The 24476-nt window shown below is 36.9% G+C and overlaps 1 protein-coding gene across 1 annotated transcript; it reads right to left on the bottom strand.

Annotated features, from left to right (window-relative positions):
* Positions 1-730: 730 nt before the first annotated feature.
* On the bottom strand, positions 731-24407 carry MYBL1 (MYB proto-oncogene like 1). The gene is made up of 16 exons (XM_058833582.1): positions 24108-24407; positions 20293-20395; positions 20096-20167; positions 17423-17515; positions 16027-16247; positions 14168-14351; positions 13873-13947; positions 12311-12415; positions 10829-11062; positions 10159-10524; positions 9541-9683; positions 9202-9316; positions 7488-7604; positions 7297-7401; positions 5201-5380; positions 731-3332 (listed from the first exon to the last, which is right to left on the bottom strand). The coding sequence occupies exons 1-16, from the start codon at positions 24125-24127 to the stop codon at positions 3204-3206; spliced, it is 2262 nt and encodes a 753-aa protein (XP_058689565.1). The 5' UTR covers positions 24128-24407; the 3' UTR covers positions 731-3203.
* Between the last annotated feature and the right edge of the window lie 69 nt (positions 24408-24476).

A 24476-nucleotide genomic window follows, 5' to 3' on the forward strand; every position in this document is an offset into this window, starting at 1 on the left:
CTGCAAGTTGCTCATATGGTGGTCTGGCTATGACAGCCAAATCCCCAGCAAAGACCCTGTAATAGCCAAGAGTTTGCTTATGCAGCTTAAAGCTAGATGATACAAATTACCAGGACCTATTTCTGAAGAACTGTCTCGTCTAAGTCCCTCTGGTCCTTTTCCTTCAAGAGATTACCTTAATTGTAATTTATATTGCCACAAAACTGGGAAAGGAAATGGAAATTTTGCATTGAATACACGTTTCTATCAAAATAAGAGAATTTAAGCTTGACACTAACTCAGATTTATACATGTTTGTGAGAACTACTTAGGGGAGGAAAAAAATAAAATCATACTGCACTGCTTACACTTGCATTTACCTCCCAAGACTCAGGTACACATACTAAAATACTTCTACCCTACAAATGAAAGGAATGCTTTACACTATCAGTGTTCATTCCTCAAATTGTCTTCTATACATAAAAATTTTGTTACAGCTTTGAGAGACAAATACAAACTGATAATCAGATACAAGTGGGTTTACATGCACGTAAGGATTGAAGCAGGTACTGCCAAGGGACTGCACCCTTCTGTGTAACCAACCCACTGATTTCCACATCTGCTGTGTGCCCAGTCCAGAAAACACAGGTCTCTTGCAGTTCCACAGGCACTCACCCGTACATGTTGCTTTAACAAGCACTAAGTGTTACAGTTTTCAAACAAAAGACACTTACAGTAACCTGGTACATAGATGCTTTATTTCTGACATTAACGCGGTCTGTATTGTGAGATTCTCTTACATAAAAGAAACGTTTGTAGTACAACAAAAACTAAGTTAAACAAGGCATTTGTTGCACATTATGTCAAACCTTAGAACAAAAATATGGTAATATGTATTTAGGTTTCATGCAAGTTTGGCTGCTGCATGTACAATTGACCTATAAACTGAAAGAAATGCCAATGCACACAACATTCAAAAAGTAGTAAGATGCCTGACATATGAAAGATTAAAACCTTCCTGCTAAAGCAACAAAGTAGGAGTTAACTAAACGATCCAACCAATACCAACACAAATTATTACTACTTACCATAAATCTATGTTTAAACTTGGTATAGGTAGCTTTGATGATACCATTTCTACTTCAATATACCATCCAGATTCTAGATAGTCATTCTGTCTTAATGTTTGACTTCATTTTTTGTGAATTAAATGCTGTCTCCAGCATTACATGTTGCTGTTAAATCCATTCAGGTAATGCAACCTAAATCTAGTGCTGCCAAGAATTCCTCTGAATTTTACTAGGCCACGAGTAATCCTGGCATGATGGGCATTTTCTGATCCCTTGCTTATAATAGGATTCCCGCCCCCCTTAAAATTTTGATGTGAATTAAAAACTGCTAAAAATGTTTGTGCCTATTACTATCAGAGCCAATATCAAAAAGCTCGTAGAAACAAGGATTGTATAAGCTTTGAGATGCTTTAAAAAAGTTTAAGAACCCATTACCTTCCTTGTGCCGCTCATCCCATGTTAAAATTCTCCATTAATTAATTCTTCTCTACCGTCTTTGATATTAAAGTGTTAGGAACACTTTCCACGCCCTGCATAGTACTGGTTGATCTCATAAAGTTAACTAGAGAACCTGACATCATGTAATTTTACATACAGTGCATATGATGCTCGCTCTTTCCATCTCTCATAGCAGCAAGCCGATTCTGCCACGATCTGTAGCAGCACACCCGGGAGTGGAGAGGAAGAGTGTTTGAATTATAAATAACTAAAACTACAGTGTACAATTCTATTTACCTGTCAGTATCTGTTGAGAGCACTCCATTATAACTTGCTCGAAATTAACTACATAAAAATCTCTACAACAAAAGCAAACCAAAACATTCCTTCAAAACCAAAAATAAAGACATAAAATAAGTGCAAATACCTAAAATAGGCAACTAAAGCAAGTGTTGTGACCTGTATACCTTTAAATAAGGACAAAGATTTTTCATAAATAAAAGAATGTTCTCTTTGCTCTTCAAACATTTAGTCATATAATGGTCAAAGTTAAGTGCAGATACAATTGTTTTGAGATCCAAGGTGCCAAGTTTCTTAAAAAAAAAAAAAGAATAAAATATATATATTGAAAATGCATTAGTTTTTAGTTCCTATGCAGGACAAAGTACTCCTCGGTCATGTATAAGACTCCACCATTTTTTTCTAAATATATTTAAACAAGGTACAGGAACAGTTGCTGTATAATACAGGAATACCTTGCAATTATGTTGTAGACCAACATGATTTTAGGGCTATAGTGCAATCTTCATGTAGATGTAACATACAGTATAGATTTTTTACACTTCACCACTGTAATTCTTCTGCTATTTCATATATTTTGAACTTGTCCTTTTTTTATTTTAGCTGTTTTAACAGGAAACAACATTGGCCTCTAGACAACCTGCATACATATAAATATCTACATTTAAGCTCTGAAATGGAAATAAATTATAAAAACAGACTCCTTTCCAATTTACAAAATTTTGCTTGTTCCTACATACTGTACAATACATTCAACAATCATCTCATTTTGAGATTTATGAAGAAAATACTGATGCTTTACACTAAACTTAATTCACCCCCCTCTGCCTACTTCTAGTACCATTTGCAAATAAATATATTTAACACTGTAGTTAATTTCATTGTTTTGCAGCATACCAAAAAAAATTAGTAGTGCAACTTTCTATCCTTCCTTTGTACTCCTTTCCATTGTGTTTCTTTATATACTAGAAAAATGCTACATAAGCAAAAGCACATTCAGTCATGTATGTTGCTCATTTGGAAACCAGTAACAACCTATAAACCTACTCTATATTGAAAATGCTCTAACAGATAAAAAAGTGATGCAAGTCAAAAGAATAAATATGAAAAATAGACCTAAAAACTGTATGTTGTCAGTACTGCAATGTATTTTACCCTTCTTTATATTTTATGGGGTTACTCTTTTAATATCTAAAAGATTCATTGCAGAACTGTTTGCAGTATCCCTTCGTAAAGAATGCAAGAGCTTCATATCTGTTCGTTGTCAGTCAAAAGAAGAAAGGAAGCTTTAAGGTAGCTTTAAGGTTTCCCTTGGCAGACTCTCTCAAAGACTTAATTCCCAAGTATCACACTGGAATAGTCTTCAACATTGTTTCAGTTTCAATGGAAAGAGATGGTTGTCAGCTGCAGTGACCATCACAGTATCAGAGACCTTGAACTGCTGTTGGTAGCTGTATATGTGCTCAGATACCTTCTTGCTTGTTCTGTCATTATAAGCTGGTCTTCTGTTTTTCCATAAACAACTGCCTCCCAGTCACGATTTGGCTGCATAAAATAAGATTCTGTTATAAAGGTTCTTTTAACTAAAATACTTGAGCAATTGTCATACAATGTTTCAGAGTAATAATAAATTATTAAAGCCTAGCAATAGTATATTTTATTGAGAAGGATCCAATTCTACAGTATAATACCTAAAACTTGTGCCAAAGCTCCCTCTCCACCCCTTAATCCAGTTCCCCAGCAGTGCATCTGGGTTATGCATCAAGTTCTAACACATAAAGTGAGAAACACTTTTCAATAGAGTCTAACAAGTTCAACAACTAATACATAAAAGGGAAGCTAATTAAGTTTTCTTCTCTTTGAATATCTTCCTCTTTAAATGTGCTAAGTTCAACAGGCTGAAAAACACATTACTGACAGCTCTCTGGAGACACCAAGGAAGGTAAAATGATTTGGGAACTGAAAAAGAAGATTGTGAAGAACTTTACTGAATCAAGTGTCAGCTGCGGAAGAACAGTCAGATTTTTGGGGAATACATTAGAAATGGCAAAGGAATTTGGAATAACAATGATGAATGGAAGAAGAATTTAGCTACTAGTCCTTCTTTTTTCCATGAAGCAAAGCCTACATCTTCACATGATGTACTGAACCTTGAGCTAATTAATTTCAGCTCCAAATTGGACCTGACACTGGCTGATTGTAGCATGATGAAGAATGCAAGACCCTCTCCCTCCCATATTGAGCTAGAAACTGATCCAATGGATCAGTTCTGCATATTGATTCACAAAGAAAATTAGCTGTTTGAGTTTCTCTGTAAATTTAGCAAAACTTGATTGATGGAGGGAACCTGGGGTTAGAGAGGCCACAAAACTGAGAGGGAATTTCTCTGGGGAAAGAGAAAAAGGGAAAAAGATAGTTCAATGAAAATATTTGTGAGTATGCTATGACTAAGTTCTCCTTTTGAAGTATCGTAAAGACCATACTTCTGGGCCAGATAGATGCATTCACCTTTGCTGCAATTCACAGCAAAAGATATTTTTCTATTTTTTTTTATTTTAATATCACAATTACATGAACTTTGTTCTTCCTCAAAAGAAAAGATCAGAAAGTAATACTGTTGTCTTGCGACTTAAAAACATCATCGTTAAAGCAATTAAGTAGAATATGGAAGATCAGGCTCAAGGTATCCTGTCTTTTGGGTTTATTTAAAAAATTTCATTAATACAGAGCTGTAGATATTCTGAGAAGACAAAAATACTTTATACATTAACTCCCTATGGGACAAATTTGAATTGGTACAAAGTCAGGTCAAAGAATCTCTTCTTAAAGCTTGTGATCAGGACAGAGGGAAAACTAGGTGCCATGTTTTTTACCAGTATGGAAAATACATGGATGTAAAATACATGAATGTAAAAGAACAGGCATGTCACAAGAACAATTACCAAATAGAACCTCTGTTAAGCAGATAAACTCTGCTTAATGAATGCCACTGGGCTTATTACGAAGAGCAAGCACCAGACAAATTTGACAAACTGAAGAACTAAAGAAGTTTAGTTTGCACCAGGTCGAGTTTTTTAGCTCCTAGTCTTAGGCACCCAAACCTGTTTTGTAGGACTCACCTACCCTGCTTCCCGCCATCCCCCATAATCTAAATCTTACTGAAACACCAGTTTGTTTCACTGAAACAAGGCATGAAACATCAGGGTTGTATTTAAAGAACTTTAGCGATGAATAAACACTTTGCAGAAAAATGACCAACTTACAAGAAATAAGAATCATGGAAACACTGAAACTGGATCACTGGTTTCAACAATTCTAGACAGAAAAGTTAGTTCAAGAAAGGAAAAAAAAAAAAATACAAAATTTCTTTGTTAACCCATTAACAGAACTAACAGAATTCTTTGCATCCAGACCTGAAGAGTTTTCTCCATTTTGACATTTTTTGTAGCACATGCATTCAGTTTCTTCTTAATTACTGCATTTGCTTTGTTTGCTGGATCTGTATCCTGCTTTTCTGATGACAGGTTACATCTGTTGTCCTGTATTTCCAACAATGGTGTCATTAACAAAGATGTGGTATATGCATTTTTTGACTATTGACAAAAAAGAGAGCAGGGAACAGGAATAATAATTAGTAATTAATACAAAAAGACTTCAACTGCTGTGTTCAGAGAAGCCAAAATGTAAATAAAGCAAATACTATCAGAAAGACCCTAGGAAAGAATCTGAAAAGAAAATGTAATGAACAGTATATGAAGAACTAGCCTGGTCCATACTGGGATCCACAGTCAATACCAGGCATAGTACAACAAGCAGCTGCTAGCATGGGCTAGGTATCACTGAGTAGACAGTTTCTTTACTCTAAAGCCACGCTACTCTGATAACATATTGTTAAGAACAAGATTTGATAAAGTGGTAACTACAGAACATTTTTAAAGAAAAAAGCTTGTAATTCACTTCTAGGACAATTCCTGTGAAAGTAAGGTCAAGGAGACTAGAGTCAAAAAAGTAGTATCACATCAGTTTGAGGGGGAGGAACTGCTTAAAGAACTGAACTTCGCACTAGATAGATCATTCCAGAAGAATTTTATATATTGGTCTATGGAAATAAAAAGAAATTAATCCAGCTTCAGTATACAAAAGTGGAAGACATGTATTTCAATTTTAAAGACCAAAAATTAGATGACAACAACAGTGGCATAAGTAGTTGCTTACATAAACACCCCATTTAGCTGCATTAAACCATCTTTAAGTATTTATTCTACCTCAGACTTTATTTCTAAATTATCATCACATGGACACACAATTTCTACTTAAAGACTGGTATACTTTTCATTTTTAAATAAGATGCTACCACAATCTCTCTTGCTAGGAGTCAATGTTCTTGTTGCACCAGCATTCCTCATGAAAATGAAGAAAAATCAACTTTTCCCCAGTCCTCTGCCTTTAACAGACCACAACATCATGGTGTTATCTTATAGCATGGACTCAGTGATATACAATAATGCGTCATAACAAGACATCACTAAGAGAACAGCAGCCATTTTGGTCATGACTGGAATGGCTGCTCCTCCCAAGAGGTGTTCCTGGGGAAGCTGGCAATTCCCACTAGGTGGCACAGCAGCCAATACCCAGCAGGAAGGTACCAACGCTTGGCACAGAGTATAAGAGGCACTTTAAAAGGGAATTCAGAAAAACAGCTGGAAAGAAGTATGACCTAAGCACCTTACACAGCCTTTTTAAGGACCTTGGCTCCTACATCCTGTATACAGCATTAAGCCTAATCAAGGATCACAGATATTTACTCTTTAAGAATTAAACACATACATGCATGAAGAACTCATTAGAACAAAGTTTTCCTACAAGACTAAAGAATAAGCTATTCAATTACTCAACTGAAAAAAACATTAAGCTTCTTTTTAAAAGAAAGAGGCACCAAAATAGCCTCATACATGATTTCTTCGTGTCTTGGTTGTTGAGGCAGAAGTATTGAAATTCCTTTAGGCAGAGGAAGCACACAAACTTCTTTTACTTGCTTGATATTTCTTAAAGTATTCCCCTACTATGTGAAGCAGGAAAAACATGCTGCCTAATATGCAATTAGGTATTTTCAGAACACATTTGCCAGACTGTCAAGCATGCACAGCACAGGAGCAAATGTCATCTTCCTGATACATTACAGAAAGCTTCAGCATGCTGTGTATGCTAAAGTTTATAGGTAACCAGCATGGAAACAGCTTTGCTACAAACCTGTAAAGCATTCACATTATTTTACTTACTCTGAAAGACTGAAAGGAAAAATTCATGCATGAATTCAAGCCCAATGCTCACCTATTTCTTAAGTACTTAAAACAGTATTTTAAACTGAAGGTATTTTTCCCTTTCTAGATGTATTAATCTAGCAATTTCAATCCAAAAATTTATTTTAGTGGACAGAACAAAAGATACACAGTTCCACATTAATATTGTTGCCAGTGACATTCTTCAGTTAGTTTAGTGTAATTCTTACCTGTACATCTAAACTATTATCTTCTGTCAAGCGCTGGGCCCCAACTTCTTCTTTTTCCTGTGAATCTAGGACCAGTGACTTTCTGACTTTTTTAGAAAAGTTGTGCTGAAATAAACATTTTGCAGATACAAATTGTAAGATATTATTTAAAAGCAGTTATTCCCTATTTGAAATTACTATTGTCATGTTACCTCCTGCTTGCAGTTTTTATACAAAGTGTCATCTTCCTCCTTGGGAAATATATCTGTTCCAGTTTCCTCTTTCAAAACTTCCCTAATGTCTTCCTCCGAGAAGGCAAGTGGTTGTGACTAAACATTAATTAAAATTGAAGAAGAAAACACAGGAAGTCTATTAGTGGCCAGTTCTTATAACATTCTACTTTCAGCTAATATGGCCAGAGAAGAATCTTGCAAAACATAGCAAGAAAGGACCTAAGCCACTGTAGTTAAAAACCACAGGACTACATTTCAAGGCTATGAAGACCATTTTAAATTCATTTTACTCTCCATTATTTTTAGTCAGATAAAATACATATATGCACACAATGCCCCAAAAAATGCAAGGTAGCATTGAAAAAGATGAGCTACTTGTTTGCAAATGGTTATCCACTGATAAAAGGGATAAAAATAATTTATATATACTAAATACTTACATAAACACATATGAGTATATATATATATATATACACGCATAAAAACGTACTAAAAAACTGTACTAGAAATGTGCTACTGTTATTGTGAAAAGAATTTATACCAATTTTAACACAAATCTTTGAATAAGACATTGATAGTCCTAAGTACAGTACAGAATTTCACAGAAGCCATACAGATGGCTCCTTTGTGTACCAACAGGAGAAGAATTCCCTTAAGCCCTCAAAACTTGATTTTGAACAGGAGGTTAATAGTGGACAGAAACAGGAATGCCAAACCACTCCATTTGCATAGTGAGGGACTGTGAATCTATAGGGTAACACAGATGGTGCCAAGCCCTGTGGCAAAGTCTGAGCTACCTTCTGTGTTTGCAGAAAAGAGGCAGTCAATATATATTGGCTGGAATCTTTTCAGAATTTGAAAAGCATATGTCTCCTGAATTCCAAAAGTTATTATGCATTAACATACCTTAGCTAGGCTAGGAAGAGAACAAAAATTGAATTCATTTGGAACAAGCTAACAAAAAAAGGTAACATTATCTATAGTCAACAAAACCAAAAAAAGTGTGTGACAGCCAGCAGAATCAGAGGATCATGAACTGCTATACTAAAATTTTGGGATTTAGGATGAAGAAAACTGCAAACATCACTCAAGATTATCACACTCTGGTAAACACCTAGTTTCAGTCCTAGTGCTGTAGAAGAACCAAAACCAAAGAACAACTCAGCTCTTACATAGTCCAGAGGATTCAAAGATAATACAGTTTTTCAAGTGAAATATGAAAGTTGTTTAAAATAATGAGGTCATACTCATCTCCAGCAGCTTGTTCTTACAAGATTATCCAGCTGGAGAACCTACACCCATTCATTCTCTGACTTACAATTTTTCATTTGAAAAAACAGAATACTAAAGTATTAAAATTAAAATTTCAGGCAATTATGCAAGCACTTTGTAAGAGATATAGTGTTAGCAAGGACAGGCAAATTTAAAACAACTCACAAACATGAAACTGATACATTTAAGATTAGTGTGGATCAAATTATTATATATACCAAATTACTACTCATGACAATGTCACCATAGTATGCTGAAGGACACAAGTCTAACAACCAGATCCAAAGCAGTTTTGACTCACATTCTAGCTGTTCTCTAGGACAAGAAAATGCTTTCCAAGATCACACTGAGGCTTACAATACCTCAAAACCAAGAGGGCATTTAGACTTCAAGAAAGAAAAGAAATAGTATCATCACATACCATGAGTCTGAGGGGACCATATTTTTTTTCCTGAGCAGCCAAAGCATTTTTGAAAGGAGTTGGTGTCCTTGGTGTTGAACCCAAAAGAGATCTTCTCATTGTGGGAGTTCTAAAACTATTCAAGCATAGAAAAGTGTTCATACATGCATTTTAACATTTTATCATTTAATCATTAGAAATGTAATAAAATTAATCTGAGAAACATTTTAAAATACCTTCATTTACACAACAGATACCACCACCATGAATCTGAAAGTACTGAGATCACCACAGCATTACCCCATGGGCATTAAATTTTAATTTAGTAACACCACCAGACATTTGACATAATAAACCTACCCCACATTTTCCTTTTGGTCTTGTGGTGTCATTTCCTTGTGTAGAGGAGTCGTAATAAGAACTTTCTGCCCACAGATTGGCGTTGATGTAAATGCAGGATTTTCAAAGTTATATTGTTCATTTCCAGAGCAAGTGTTGAAAAACTAAGAACAAGAAGGGGAAAAAAAAAATAAAAAAAGCAACCTTACAGGACAAAATTTCATCATTGTGCTGAACAGCAAAAACCCCCAAATTATATACCTTTATCTGAAAGACTTTTACTGACAAATCCCAATATTCTAGACTTACACTTATTGTCAAAACCTTGATTTTCTTCTTAAAATCCTTACTACTTATTTAGGTCACAGAGACAAAAGGTCTCTATCAACAATTATTTGCATGAGAAAGTGTGAGCTGAGACACAGGTTGCCACTGCTGCTGCCACCCTCCCCATCACTCTTCAAAACAGAGGTTGTCTAACAATATACTTTTAATATATTTACCCTTATGCAAATGTTTTAAGAGGTTTTTCAACGTATTTATTTAGGCTACAATGTACTACTAGGGAAGAACGTACTAACAATTTATAACCCACCCATCACAGTCTTCATGTTTAGCCACACTTAAAACTACACTCACCTGTGATGGAGAAAATGGTAGTGTTTTCACTGGCGTCCGCTTTAGTGCAACATTGACGGCATCGTTACACAAGCCATCATTCAGATCAGCAACCGGGGACTGCCCAACACGTAACCTCTTTTTCTTTCTCAGGATAGCAGGTGGATTGCTGAACTTAGTTAAGTTTGAGCTTGTTGAAAAAACTGTTTCCTCATCCCCACTGATGTTACTGTGGTTTTTGCCATCAAGCATAACGCCGACATTATACTGGCACTCAGCAGCCCCCTCACTGTGTTGAAGCCGCATTAGTTTTACTGGAGCTGGCTTGACAGGGGATACAACAGCCTCAGACAGCTCAAAACAGGTATCACTCCATGCTACCGGATCCTATGGGGCAAGATGTAAAACACAAGCAGCCTTATCCAATGTTACTTCAGAATGTCCAAGCCAGTCTATCAGCCCTCTACCTCCACAAGCCATATACTGCATTATTCTCTCTGTGTCTTTCATACAATCATAAAACACTGGCTATTTTAAAACACAATTCTTTTAAAACAGGCAATAAAACACTTGATAAGGCAGAAATTATAGGCAAATACAATATAAGGTAATTTTAAGAGTATTTTACACATATTGCGTAATTTGACGTTCCTAATTGGACACTTCTTTTTAACAAGGAATACAAACTTACAATTTCCATAAGATCTAGTGTCTCTGCAAATTCTGGAATGGTTTGTAGAGGTGTTAACATTCTATTTGCTTCTACACCCAAATACTTAGGTGGTGAATTCTGCTGAACAGGTGTGATGCGGGTCTCATCCATGCTGTAGAAATCACTTGTTTGTTCCTCAAGGCTACTTAGTGTATTAGGCATACAATCCTCCATGATAAAATTTCCAGACCAACAAGACAAGCTTCCAGCTTGCTAAAAAGTTATGAAGAAACATGTTAATCTTATTCAACTTAGAGGCTGAAAAGAGTCAATTATGTGACTGCAGGGTAGAAAAAAAAATGGTAGTGTGTGGAAAGACTAAGCATAACTATTAATTTTGGCATTTTCAAATACTAATTATCTGCTTCAATTAAAGAAGTTAGTCTTCTCTTTACATTAACATGCTCAACATTCTCAAATTGTGTAAGATTTTTGTCTTACCTCACATTCATATCCTATTCACACTCACAACTTAGGTAATTATGGGCTGTATTGGAAGCCATCTCTGATGCAACTTTCCTGCGTACCTGAACATCAGTGTATTATGAAGTCATCTTCAGTACAGAACACTGAACTTCTAATTTTAAGATTAGAAAATGTTTCTAGAGTGTGAAATACTACGTGTTTGATCTGGGCTTTCTTAATGCAGACTTTGCATTAATAGTGAAGTAAACTTCTAAAAGGTTATCCCATTTCAGTAGGCTGTTTAGTATGCAAGAAAAAAAAAATTTAATTTTCACTGGAAATCCAGAGGCAAACCAGATGCTACTAGATAAGTAGAACTACACTGTTTCAAAAGAATACCAGGAATAACTCCACCACATAAAATCTGAAGTTTACCTGTAACCTAAACTAGTGGGCAATATGGTTGGGTTACTTAGGTGTCTGATATGCACAGCCCCCTAAGGGAATCAGTGACTGTCATCTGCAAATCATCCTAATTTTACAGAATTAGTGAAATTCTACTGACTTTCAAACAAATTATGTACAGTGCATATTTATTTAGTGTTTGCCATGTCCAAATGTGGATATTAAGTATTGCAAGCACTCACACTGAAGTTTATGGAAAATATAATCTGCAGGACATTTCAACATCAAATGGGGCAAAACCCAAATATTTTTCACCTTTCTCTGAAGCACATGATCAACATTGCTGGTCCATAAAATGAATGGCAATGATATCAAATGAGTCACCTCCTGAAGAGGATTAAAATACTGAGTCTTTGGAACTGTCAAATTGCTGGTCATATTTCTGCTGTCTTCACAGTTTAGAAAACTGTGTTAAAAATAAGTTGTCTCAGTTCTAATATACAGATTTTTGTTTTTCAATGCAAAACAGGTTTGATTTTAGAGGGTCAGGTGATAAAAACACCACATTAAACCACACAACCGTTCCTGAATTTATGAGGATTAACCCCAGTAATGCATATTCAAATATTTAGAGAAATTTACAATCCTTACAGAAGACATTTGTTTTCTTCTGATTTCATTCTCTGCTGACATAAGTAGCAATTCAAGTTCCTTTATTTTCTTTTCCTTATCAGGATCATCATCAATAAATGGCTGCTGAAAAATTTAAGAAAGAAGCCATTACTATTTTTCACTTTCACCACCCCTTCACAGTAAAGATTCTGTATTATAACACAGTTGTATTTTTAACAGGAATCCAGAGAGGGAACAGAACTGTTCAAGCTGTACCATATTTTCTAGTACAGAAGTCACCCACAAGTGAAACAACTCCAATTACCAGGAAATGGATCTGATGTTGAAGTGGTGTATAAGGTGGTACCTTAATTGGATTCTAATATGGCCTGTAAGTTACCACCATGCTAAAGTACTTTCTGAACTGAAGTCACTACATTCTATGTTTAATAGAACCAAGTGCTGGCACACTGATTTATGTGCCTGTGTTTTCACATGCCTTCTATAATTTTGTGTTATCTATCCTCATTAAGTATGCAAAAAAATGTTTCAAATCAGCATTTTCTGACACAGGTATTTATACAAGCAATCCCACCAGTACTATCAGAAAAGAATATCAACTAATTGGTTTTGATTGGTTTGTTTGTTCTTGACCTCCTTAACATTTTCCATTATTGCTATAAATACAGGTGAGGATATATGCTATCACCAGTTTAGAGAGTACTTCAAGGAGCAGAACGCATCTTACACTTTTCTGTGTAAGGCAATCCAAACTGTCAAAAGGCATTTGAGGCTTTGTTGTGACTTGTATTCTTATACCATTATCAGGGAAGAAAATGCAACCTAAAACAGATGATCTGCATGGGGAAACTTCAGGTTAGGTAAAGAGGTCTACAGAACTCCTCTATCCAACACAAACAAAACATGTATTATTCCCTGTGTCAAAATACTTCTTTCACTAATTCCAAGTTCACAAGAATTCTTCCAAGGTGTCATATTAGAAACCAAGATCTATATTCATTCTGCACCACATGAGGAATTTCAGATATATTCCAAGTGAACCAAAAAAGCAAAAGGAAATAATATATCCAATTTCTAGTTGTTTTAAATTTTCTTAATTCTTCAGCATTTAGAATGCTGCAAAAGAGTATCTTCAACTGATTGAATTATGTTTATCAGTGGGAAAGAAATAAAACCTAATGAAAACAAAAAAGCACAGCCAGAAGTGTAAGTCACACTAAGTTAAGTTTTTCAGATAGGGTTGTATATATTACATATATGTAAAGTCTTGTCTTTAATTCTCTCATAAGCTAGGTAATACTAATCACAGTTTAGCCTCAAAGATTTAACAAGTTGACTACTTTTTAAGCCATATTTCTGTCAGAAATAAGCACAAACATCGCGTTTCTGGGATACAGAGAGCTTCATTTTTCCTACCTAAAACTACCAACTACACTAGCAAGCTTACTTACAGAGGAACCTATATAAATTTAGGTGAATGATAAAGACTGACAGACATTTTGAAGAGACATCTTTTAATTTTACTGAATAATATTATGCAGTAAATTTTCTTTAATTTATGAAGGCTGTTAACAATTTACCTGAACTATGTTGGAAGAAGATGGAGCATGTTCTAGACAGCTGCCTTCTGGTGAGGTATACTGATATGCTGGAATCTAAAAAGACAAACACTTTACAAACCCTCAAGAAAAGGAAGCTATAAAATTATCTCTAGCTTATTGTACATAAAACATTTATGGTTTACAAACCCTGAATTGCCATAAAAATCACAAAAATACTCAACAGATCTTCAAACTTTCAGATTTGTTTCTTGTTTCAAACCAAATCAATTATTTGAAACTGGGAGATACTTACTATTCTAAATTTTGAACTTACATGTGTCTGAACAGGCACATAAAACTGATTCTGAGTGTGCAAGTGTTCCATAGTCAGACAAGGTTGGGGCTGAAGTTCAGCAGAACTAGCACTTTCAGACTTTATAACACTTTGCAAATATCCTTCCTGTTCCACCTTTCTTCGCATTGTTGAATTCCAGTGATTTTTAATTGAATTATCAGTCCTAAAATAAAATATAAAACAGTGACTGGCTTCCAGATCTTAAAAATTAATACATGACACAATTTACAGCATTTGTAGAGTAGGTTAATCTGAAGCCACATATCCAGAAAGCTACTGCAACTTAGACTAATAGTTATCTGCTATCAGTAGGGTTTTGGCATAATGACTAGAAAGCCATTTTTTTAGAACTTCCTTCTACTAAACTTCAAGTGTGCCAGAAATTCAAAGCACAAAAGGAGAAAGTTTTGCTTCTGACTGTAATCATAAGGGGAAACCATTTTTCTTAGACATTTGTAATAATGTAGTGAACACACAGTTATCTACCCCTCTGCTAAAAATCTGCAGTACATGTAGCTAAGCAAATTACCCCACTGTCCCACAACATAATAAAGGCACTTTGGCTAGTGTTTGCCACTGGAACACATCTCTTCTAAAATTGACAACCTGTAACCCTCACTCTGCATTTTATGTGCAGCTCTGTGGAAGAACATCCTACTACCTCCTCATGCCCTTGATTGTGAATAGGCTAAAACAGGCATGGCATTTTGATAAGCAGGCTGAAATCACTTTTAATACTAAAACATTAAGGCAAGAGTAGACTATAACTGCATTACTGTCTAAAATACTAGCATCATTATTCCTAGCCTTAGGTAAAGGTACACAGAAACAACAATTGGTTAAAGCCCCGTTCTTTGTTTGACTCCAAGAAGTATTCCCTTTTTTCATCCCACTAGTGTTGGACTCTACAAATCTTCTAGGTCTATTATCTTTAGCAGTCTTTAGCCAAGAGTGTCAGATTTATTGACAACAAACAAGCTAGTAAATAGGAATTTTTCTGTCAAACCCATCTTTACTCCTCAAAATTCTATTTAGTTGCAATCCATTCTCTTGTCATTCCTCCAAAGGATTTACTATGAGCCACAGATTGTGCACTTAATCAAAACACAAAATTTTTAAGCACACATCCCTCATTACACCAAGATAACAAATGCTGACATTCCTTAGGCACAGCTAGACAGTCACCTCTTGAACACACAAATTGAATTCAGAAAAGGACAGCTTAACACTGAATTTCAATTAACAGTACAAAAGAATTATTTTATTAAACACTTCACATGCTAAAATTTTGTTTTCCACAACCACAAACTGTCAGTGAAACTTGAAAGAAATATAAGGCAAACAACACATACAATTCATTCTAAACTTAGAGACTTCATGATAACCAACTTTGCAATGCATGACTCCTAAGCCTGGACTTTCGAAGGTTACTAAGATTTTCTTTTACAAGGGTCTAGTTCAAAAAGTTCCATACAAAAAAATCAGATCTTAAACCAGGAAAGTCACCCTCAAATACATATTAATGAAGGCACCTATCAAGTTTGATATCAATCATTTTTCTACTACTACTTGCAGTTAATTCAGTTCAGCTCTATTGTAGAAGTTTTTAAGTGATTAGGAGGGCTTTGAAGATACCTTCAAACCTTTAGAGCTCTTTCGATGCGTTTTACATCTATTTAAAGAATACAGATCACATGTGAAAAATTTTTAGCATCTATCAAGATAACTATGTTTTGGTGTAAATCTAGGCAGATGCTCTCTGACTAACAAGTTCAGATTTGAAAGGGTACTGAGATGAGCATATTCCAACATCTAACACAAACAGAGTTGAAAAGCACCTTCCAGGAAGAAGTTTTGCTATTTCAGCCCATCGGTTTCCCAAACGCTTGTGAGCTTCATAGATTATTCTGTCTTCCTCTTCTGTCCATGAAGACTTCTTTACCTCAGGATTGAGGTGGTTATGCCATCTTTCTCTGCATTGCTTGCCTATTCTTCCTTTCAGGTGTTTTGCAATTAGAGACCAACGCTTTGGACCATACTTCTGAACTAATTCAATAACCTGGAATACAGATGAAAGCACATTATATTTTCAAAACCTAATTGACCTAATCAAAGGCTGAAAACACTGATAATCGCACATTTTAGAATAGCATTATAATAGTCAATTGATATTAGGCCTAAGGAGGCAGACAGTGACTTGGGGGTTTAAAATGATTTTTCAAGAAATCAAAAAATTACTAACTCCAAAATCCCTGAGTTTAGAATATAAGTATATACTGATGAAAAGATTAATTTAGAAGCTTCTTTTATATCACCCACTTCATAAGCTGACATTAGAAAAGGCCAAAAAAATAAACTGGTAAAGACATTTCATTTGACTGTTTTCAACAACATTCATATGAGGAAAGACCCACCCCTCTACACCTAGAAACGGAATGAAGGTTGGGAGTTTTCACAAAGTCGGAGCTTTTTCTTAAAAAACTAATGAGAACTGTAAAAAATAGATTAGGGAGACCATATTCATAAATTGACAAGCAGTAGTTTAAAACATCTTAGAGGAGTTTTTAAACAGTACGAACAAGAAACGAATTTGAAATACCACAGGAAAGCTGTATTTGCATCTCCCTACCATGTAGTCCAGGTTGTACAGGCAAAAGGCTACAGTATGGATTAATAACAGCAAGGTGAAAAAGGAGCCTAAAGCATTGATAGCTCCTTTACACAAAGAAAGACTTCCCAGAATATTCTCAGCTGAAAAGAAACCAGAAGGATCATCAAGTCCAATGGCCCATGCAGGGATCACTCTCACAACCTTGGCATTATTAGCAGTATGCTCTAACCAAGTGACCTATCTCAGGGTTGTTGCAGTAGGTTATGAAATAATTCCCCTCATTCCCAATCCCTTCAAGTCTGGTGGGTTGTAACCAAGACCTTTGTAAACAAGACCTTTGATCTTTACTGGTACAAAGAGACACCCCTCTACTTGGTAAGCTAAAGCAATTCAGCCAGCAGTCTCCCTAATGGGAAATTAAATGCTTGAGCAGACCTGGTGTTCCATCTACTTAACAGAGAATTTTTTTTCTTCTCATACATCACAATGTAACAAAAGTATCCATGTCACAAGATGCATCAGACATCAACTACTTGGGAATGGAACGTAAAAAAAAAGTACACATTCTTAGCAGTCATTTGCCAATTTTATTAAAGAGCAGAGTATCAATTAGTTTTTGTTACCCTCTGATCTTCTTCTTTAGTCCAGGGACCTTTAATCAACTCTGGGTTTAGTACCTTCTGCCATCGATGCTGGCACTGAAAATCTGAACGATTCTGAAACAGTTTTAGAAGACCAGTGTAGCTGTTAAACTCTTGAATACATAATGGTGTTAATACATCCTAGCATGAATTATTAGCTTATTTTAAATTAAAATACTTCTTTAGAAATTTGTTATAGTATAATAGTTAAATTCTCCCTTATTATTTCTTATTCCATTTGCTTATAAAAAACTCTTCTCCGGAAAAAAAACAACCTTGCATGAAGCTCTAACCTAATTATTTCAATGTACTAACTTGATAATCAATTCAGAACTTACTATTCTTTAAAGAAAAAATTATATTTATTTTTGTTCTCATTACTCCACACTTTCTCTGAACTTTGTGGTTGATCTATTTTTGACATTAATCATAACTTAAATATGGAAATAAATTTTTTAAGGAAATACTTTTTCTTCCAAATAAAAGAATACACTTTTTGCTAAATCCCAAATGAATGTATTTTCAGCTCTTTACTAGAGTGTTAAGGAAAACAGATTTAGATCAAATTTAGTTAACATGTACTAATTAAACAACATTGCTTTTGCTGGTCAGGACAGATGGTGCTTTTCTGTAGCTTCACTAAGGAGCTTTTGAAATATTGTTCCCAGTTATGAAAGAGAAGTAACCTTCACTTAGCATCCCAGAAACTGTCTATATGAAAGGGTTGGTTCAATGCTTAGAAATGTGCAGGTAAGAGCCTACCCCAAGACAGCATACTTTTTTAACACTGGGACATGATTATTTACTTGCTTCAGTGAAAGCTGTTGGATAGCAAATACCAGTTGCAAGGTTTTGCTGGTCTTGTCTACCAAGTAAAGGAGTTACAACGCTAAGATGAAGTTAACGAAGTAGCAATATGCAAGACCAGAAAAAACACCCAGAACACTAACTGAAATTACACTGTTCACAGTACCTTCAAGCTAATCACAAGCAGTAACTATATGATTAAAAACACACATTTTTTACAAAATTTTATCATTTCCTGTTGAAGACAAGTTGTAAAATACTCAATATAGAATAGCCATTACTATTTTGACAAAGAACATTTTAAACTGTGGCCTTTTAGTGCTTTTATCTCCCAGACATTTCTGAAATCATAATAGGATTTGGAGAGAAGACCAAAACAAATGATGGAATGAAACAATATAATCGTTTCAGTCTGCCTTAGCCACAGAAAAAATCAAAAACTATTACAAACTACACTCCCTCTCTTGAGAGTGACATGAAAGCCATGTTCACTTTTTCGGGGCAGAATAGAGGGAAAGTTTACCCTTGCCCAAGTCCAGGAAAGAAATGAGGGTTTGAAAGCACAGCAGTTTGAGGGCCTTTACAATTCAAGATATCTTTGGTTTTCCCAGCAAAAGACCATCAGTAACAAGTGTGAATTACGCAGCCTCTATTATTTGGCTGTTGCAACAGGTCGCCTAAAAAGGCTGTGCAGGCTCCATCCGTGGAGATAATCAAACCCAAACACTGCCCTGGGCAACCTGTTCCAGCTGACCTTGCTGAGCAGGAGCTGTGAACCAGATAACCTGCAGAAATGCCTTCCAACATCAGTGATTCTGCAGTAGGCATCTGATTATGCACATTTCCTATGATGACTGAGTAATGTTTTTTCAGCCTCACTTGGGCCCAGATGAATAACAGTTCTTTTGTCTCCAGGAGCATTTCTTTTCAGCTGGAGAATTTTTTACTAAACTGTTAGATCTGTTAAATGCAACTCCATACTACACCTGCATATCAGTATCACCAAATATATTTTCAAACACCTTAATATAAAAGGTTTTTTATTCTCCTCTGTCATCCACTAATTTCACTGATTTTTATAAACGAATAATGTACATGTAAGGAATATGGATTTGCTTATGCATGACTTAAATTTAGAAGCTTTGAGTTTTTTACCTGATATCTATATTTTGCCACTTGGAAAAAAAAACAGAAGCATCACAGTTGCACAAAAAAATATAATGAGGACAATGCAAAGTTATAGTTGTTCAGCATTTAGAATTCAAGTCCTTTTTAACCTTACAATGGAATTTCATGCAACCACATCATCCCACACAATATTGTAAGAACCTCAAAGGTAGGAGGAGGTGTAATTTTTTGATTTCTAATATTTCGACATTTAATACCACTTCTAGGAAGTGATTTTAGCCTTATATTCTACCATATTTTTACAGTAGGCATTTGATAACATTTGTTCAAAAGAGAAACAAACACCATCAGTTCTAGTTGTAGGTACTTTCTACCATTACCAACCCACTCTCCTAACTGCTTCAGAAGCAACCTTATACTCATGGTGGATATAGCCACCATGAGTAACGGAAACAGTAAGACACAGGAATATACTCCATCATGAAAACAAATAGCACATATGAATAGAAGGTATTTTTGATCACTTCAGACTATCACTGAAGACTGAGCCAATAAGGTTCTTCAAGGTCTGAGCTAGATTTCAAGTCTGTTTTAGAATCATCCTCTAAAATGGCTTTTATTATATGCTTCTGATTCTATTTCACTTCACTTCCAAATGAGACATATGTCTAAAATAAATAAATATTAAGAGAACTTAACTGAAACAGAGATTGAACTTACTTGTAGATGACTAGCAATGAAAGCCCAATCATCGGTACCATTTTGCTCCACCAGCTTCTTTAGCCTTTCATCCTGTTAAGACATAACCTCAACCAATAAATTTTACATGCTCCCCCAATACAATATTACATAATAACATATTTCAGGAGCTAAGAAGCTCAGGTAGGGATCAAACTAAAGCAAAAAAAAAGTATTACCTCTTCACGGGTCCATTTCACCTTGCTACATATCTTCTTCAAACCTTTTTGCTGTGGTACTTCATAGTCATGATCCATATATTGAAAGTCATCATCTTCCTCACTGAAAGTACAACAGAAGAATGAAGAAGATCAAAACAGAGTTTAAAATACCTCTGAATAACTTTTTCTAGTTACTTGTAGCTTTTTTACAACATGTACATGTTGTTCTAAAATGACATATGGGTTTTGCATGATCTGAAGGTCTGCCTCCAGCAGATCATGTCGAAGTACCAAATTAATTTTAATTTCAAGGCCACACACTGGACAGATAACTCATGCAAGTCAAGATTTAAATTTGAACTGAAAACTACTTTTTAAGATTCATATATTTCCAATGCATTTTTTTAATCTTTATTTTACACAAATAAGCTTACAGAGTAGTTTGTTAGACTCCAAAATACATTCACCACCATAACGGAAACAACAAACACAACAAAAATATCAAATAAGTAAATCTCAACTTCAGATTTTAAGTGGGCTCCTGACTTGACTAAACGCATTGCCTCGGTGTTACAGGAATTAGATACAAATCTTTGAAAACAGGTATGTTCCAGAAGAAATAACTGGTTTCAGTGCTGAGCCTCAAAGCTTAGACCCAGAGGGGCAGGGCAGCCAGGTACCTCTGCGACTCCGCGTAGATCACGCTCCATCTACTGGAGAAATGCCGAACTCCACAGCCTAGATAAACAAAGCCTTCCAAACAGGCGGCATAGGGAAGTGTTTCATGGAATCATCGCTTAAACTTCTGCGTCAGTGACTCATGTTAGAATAAATTCAAATACATGCGGAAACCTAGGTCTAACAACGAGAGCTGCAGTGCCCCTGCATTAATTATACCAAAGACACAAAGAAGGGACTCCCATCTAAATACACCACTTAAACTAAAAGCAGTTTCACAGTGCAATTTTTTCTCCATTTTATTATTGGCACAAAGCACGATAAAAAATATCATATTCAGATTCAAAACAAAAATTATTTCTGCTCATCTGCGACAATTACTTCAATTTTTCAATCAAAAGTATAAAAAAACCCTTCCCCAGTAATGCAATTAATCTGTGCTGGTATCCCGAGAACAGATTTGATGGGCAATCTCTCCATTATTTTCCAGAACATGCAATGATCAGCACAGGATGCTGCTTAACCACTTACACATTATTTGTTATTTCCCATTAAGTCTGTTCCTGTTAGCTACCAAGAACATACTTTATTTAAAAGCATTACCACAGGATAATAAGTGCCCAACTCCTGCAGACTTGCTTCTACATCCTACATCACATCTGCATTTTCCCTACTTAGCTTCATGATGCAGCAGGAAAACATAAATTAAAACTTTGCTGAGTTGCTGAAAGACAAGGCAGCAAACTTGTAGGAAGGTCAACAGCAAGTTCTTCACCACACTTCAAAAAAAAAAAGGGGGGGGTGCAAATGCAGTGATTTTAAGAGGTTTGCATTAAGTGGCTTAAGACTTAGAAAAAGAGAACTTAAACTCAGAAGTAACAGATTTTTCTGTCTCCCTACCAACTCCTCTTTTGCCCACAGGTATTTGACAAACTTCAGGGATCTATCTTAGGACTGTAATACCAAAATACTCTTCTCATAATACCATTTCATACCAAGCAGGCCATACAGCTCACTTATAACTAAAACCAGGCATTCTTGTAAAGCCCTTTGTCAACACGACCTCCTTACCTATTGCACAGCAAACTAGCTCGTGAGCAGTCTCCAGCTATGTGAAAAGTCACAGGGATTCAAAAGAAGAGAAGAGGTTCCACGTACACAGCAGTGATGCTGATTAGAGCACCAGTGCCAGACAAGGTGGGGGCCTTGCTCAGCTGCTGTTCAGAGTCCTGCACTGGGAATTCTCTGGCTGCACGCATGTCCCACAGCCACACCGGTGCCACTGTCAGACAAGCAGGCATTAACCTTTCTTGAACAAACTTTGAACTTTCTTGAACTAACCTTTCCTGAACAACCACCTAGTCCTGAGTTTTGTTTAGACTAGTGCTATGATAGACAATAAATCAAATCCAGATTAATTACTGGGACCCCTACTTTAAGTTTTCAATTAAAAAGATACGATTTTTAAACACGTGGGGTTGTTATAGCTCATTTGACAATTCTTTTGCAGCTATGAATCTGCTAAAATACTGCACCAAAGTGGAAGGCAGACACCAAGCTTCATCAAATAAGACACCTGACACAATAAAGTATGTATTTTGAGAGATCTGTGCTAGCTGTCCTTGCAATTCAGAGTTGAGGACCATTAAAAGAAAAAAAATCAAGCTTGCAAATGCAACAACCAAGAGCAGTTTAACATTAAATGAACATAAGATTAAACTTAATACCATTTGGTGCAAAACAATTACACTTTCTCCTTGCTCCACACCTAGATTAAAAGACTTGAAGTCACTTTTATGTAAACTCATAGCTTCAATTACTTGGTTTTGGAGATACCATCATCAGACACTGACACAACATCCACCTTGGGCTACCAATCTCTAACCAAACCTTCCTCTGCTATCCACAACCCACTGTACTTTCAATCATGAAATCAAAGCACTCCACAGCCATGGGAGATAATACAAGCTAAAGTTTGACAAAAATGAAACCACTGTGTGTAATACCACAGGTGAAAGTCCCTTAAACTACAAAATGCCGATTAGGAGTGCCAAGAAACATGCTGTCTCCGAGCTATTCTTGGAGACAGCCAAGGACAGACAGCTTCAGCAGTCAGCCTCTGCAAGCAAAGCCATTTGTGGCTTACACAACTAGAACACCAAAGCATTGTTTTCTTGTTTTAGTTGCAGTTTTGCAGAAAAATATTATCTTATAATTTTTTTCCACGTAAGAGGAAATCGCAGAAGCAGTTTTAATATGTGTAACTTTGAAACCACCCCCAATTCCATGAAAAATATGCATTCACAACAAACCCCAGATACCATAGATAACTCACCGAGTATCCTTTCCTTTCCTAACCCTAATCCTTCTCTTATATCTCTTTATAACTTTCCAGAAACTGATTTAAGACAAGAATAACCATAGCGACAAAACAGTTCTTCAAGACCCACCTTCTGAATACAAAGCAAAGACACACCCATTTTCATATCAATATAACAAAAGATGTATGAAAGACATCTAGGGCAGCTGCTGGAGCTCTTGTGGAAAATGGTATCTCTCAGGAACATTTCAGGCTAGATTGTGATATCTTCAGTCAAAGAATATGTCAGATGAGAAAAAGTGCATTGAACATACTAGAAGAATCAACAGCCCCAAACCTTACATCAAGGCTGTGCCAAAGCCACTTGGGAGGTGAAAAGGAAAAAGTGTTACTCCACCAGAAGGAAAATAACCAGCACGGAAAGCTACTGCGGAGACAAGTTAGTTGTTACTGACAAGATCAGTTGCCCAGGTAAGCTACAACAAAGACGACCTGAGCGAAAGCACAGAAGTGAGAGCAGCTGCCAGGGGAAAGGCGGGATTCGCACCCGAGAGGTAGTTCCCAGAAGTCCGGGAGAAGAGATACCTGCGAGGGTGCCGGAGAGGGGAGGGAGGTGGGCAGTGACAGCCGAAGCCGGGGCGGTGGCAGGAGGCCGAGAGCAGCGATGAGGGGCGGGGCGGCACCTGGCTGGGATCCCGGGGCGCGGGGGGAGCACCTGGCCGGGATCCCGGAGCGCGGGGGGAGCACCTGGGCTCGTGGCAGCGGCGTGGAAAGCAGCACCGCCCGGGAAGGGATGGGGGGCAGAAAGCGCAGAGCGCCCCGGTCCCGCACTCACCTGCGCCGTCTCTCCGCCATCCTCGGCGCGCACCATAGGGGGGGCCGCCACGGCCGCGGGGCGCAGCACGGAGCCCCCGAGCCGCCCGGGCTCCCTCTCTCACAGCAGGGCAGGGACGTAGCGGGACACCGGCGGCTCAGAATGCCTCCAGCCGGGCAGGGATCTTCCCAGGGCCCGCTGCTCCCCGCGGTGCCCGCAGCGCCCCGGTGGCCGCCCTCAGCCCCGGCCTGGCCCCGGCGCGTCAGGCATGGCTCGGCCTGGCCGCTGCCCGCAAGGACGGGGCGCGCAGCGGCCCCTTTCTCGCCCCTACTGTGCCTCGCTCTCCGATGCTGTCAGAGCCGCCGCGGGCTCCGGCGGCGCCCGCCGCCC

This window comes from Poecile atricapillus, chromosome 2 (genome assembly GCF_030490865.1).
Source record: "Poecile atricapillus isolate bPoeAtr1 chromosome 2, bPoeAtr1.hap1, whole genome shotgun sequence".
Taxonomy (NCBI): Eukaryota; Metazoa; Chordata; class Aves; order Passeriformes; family Paridae; genus Poecile; species Poecile atricapillus.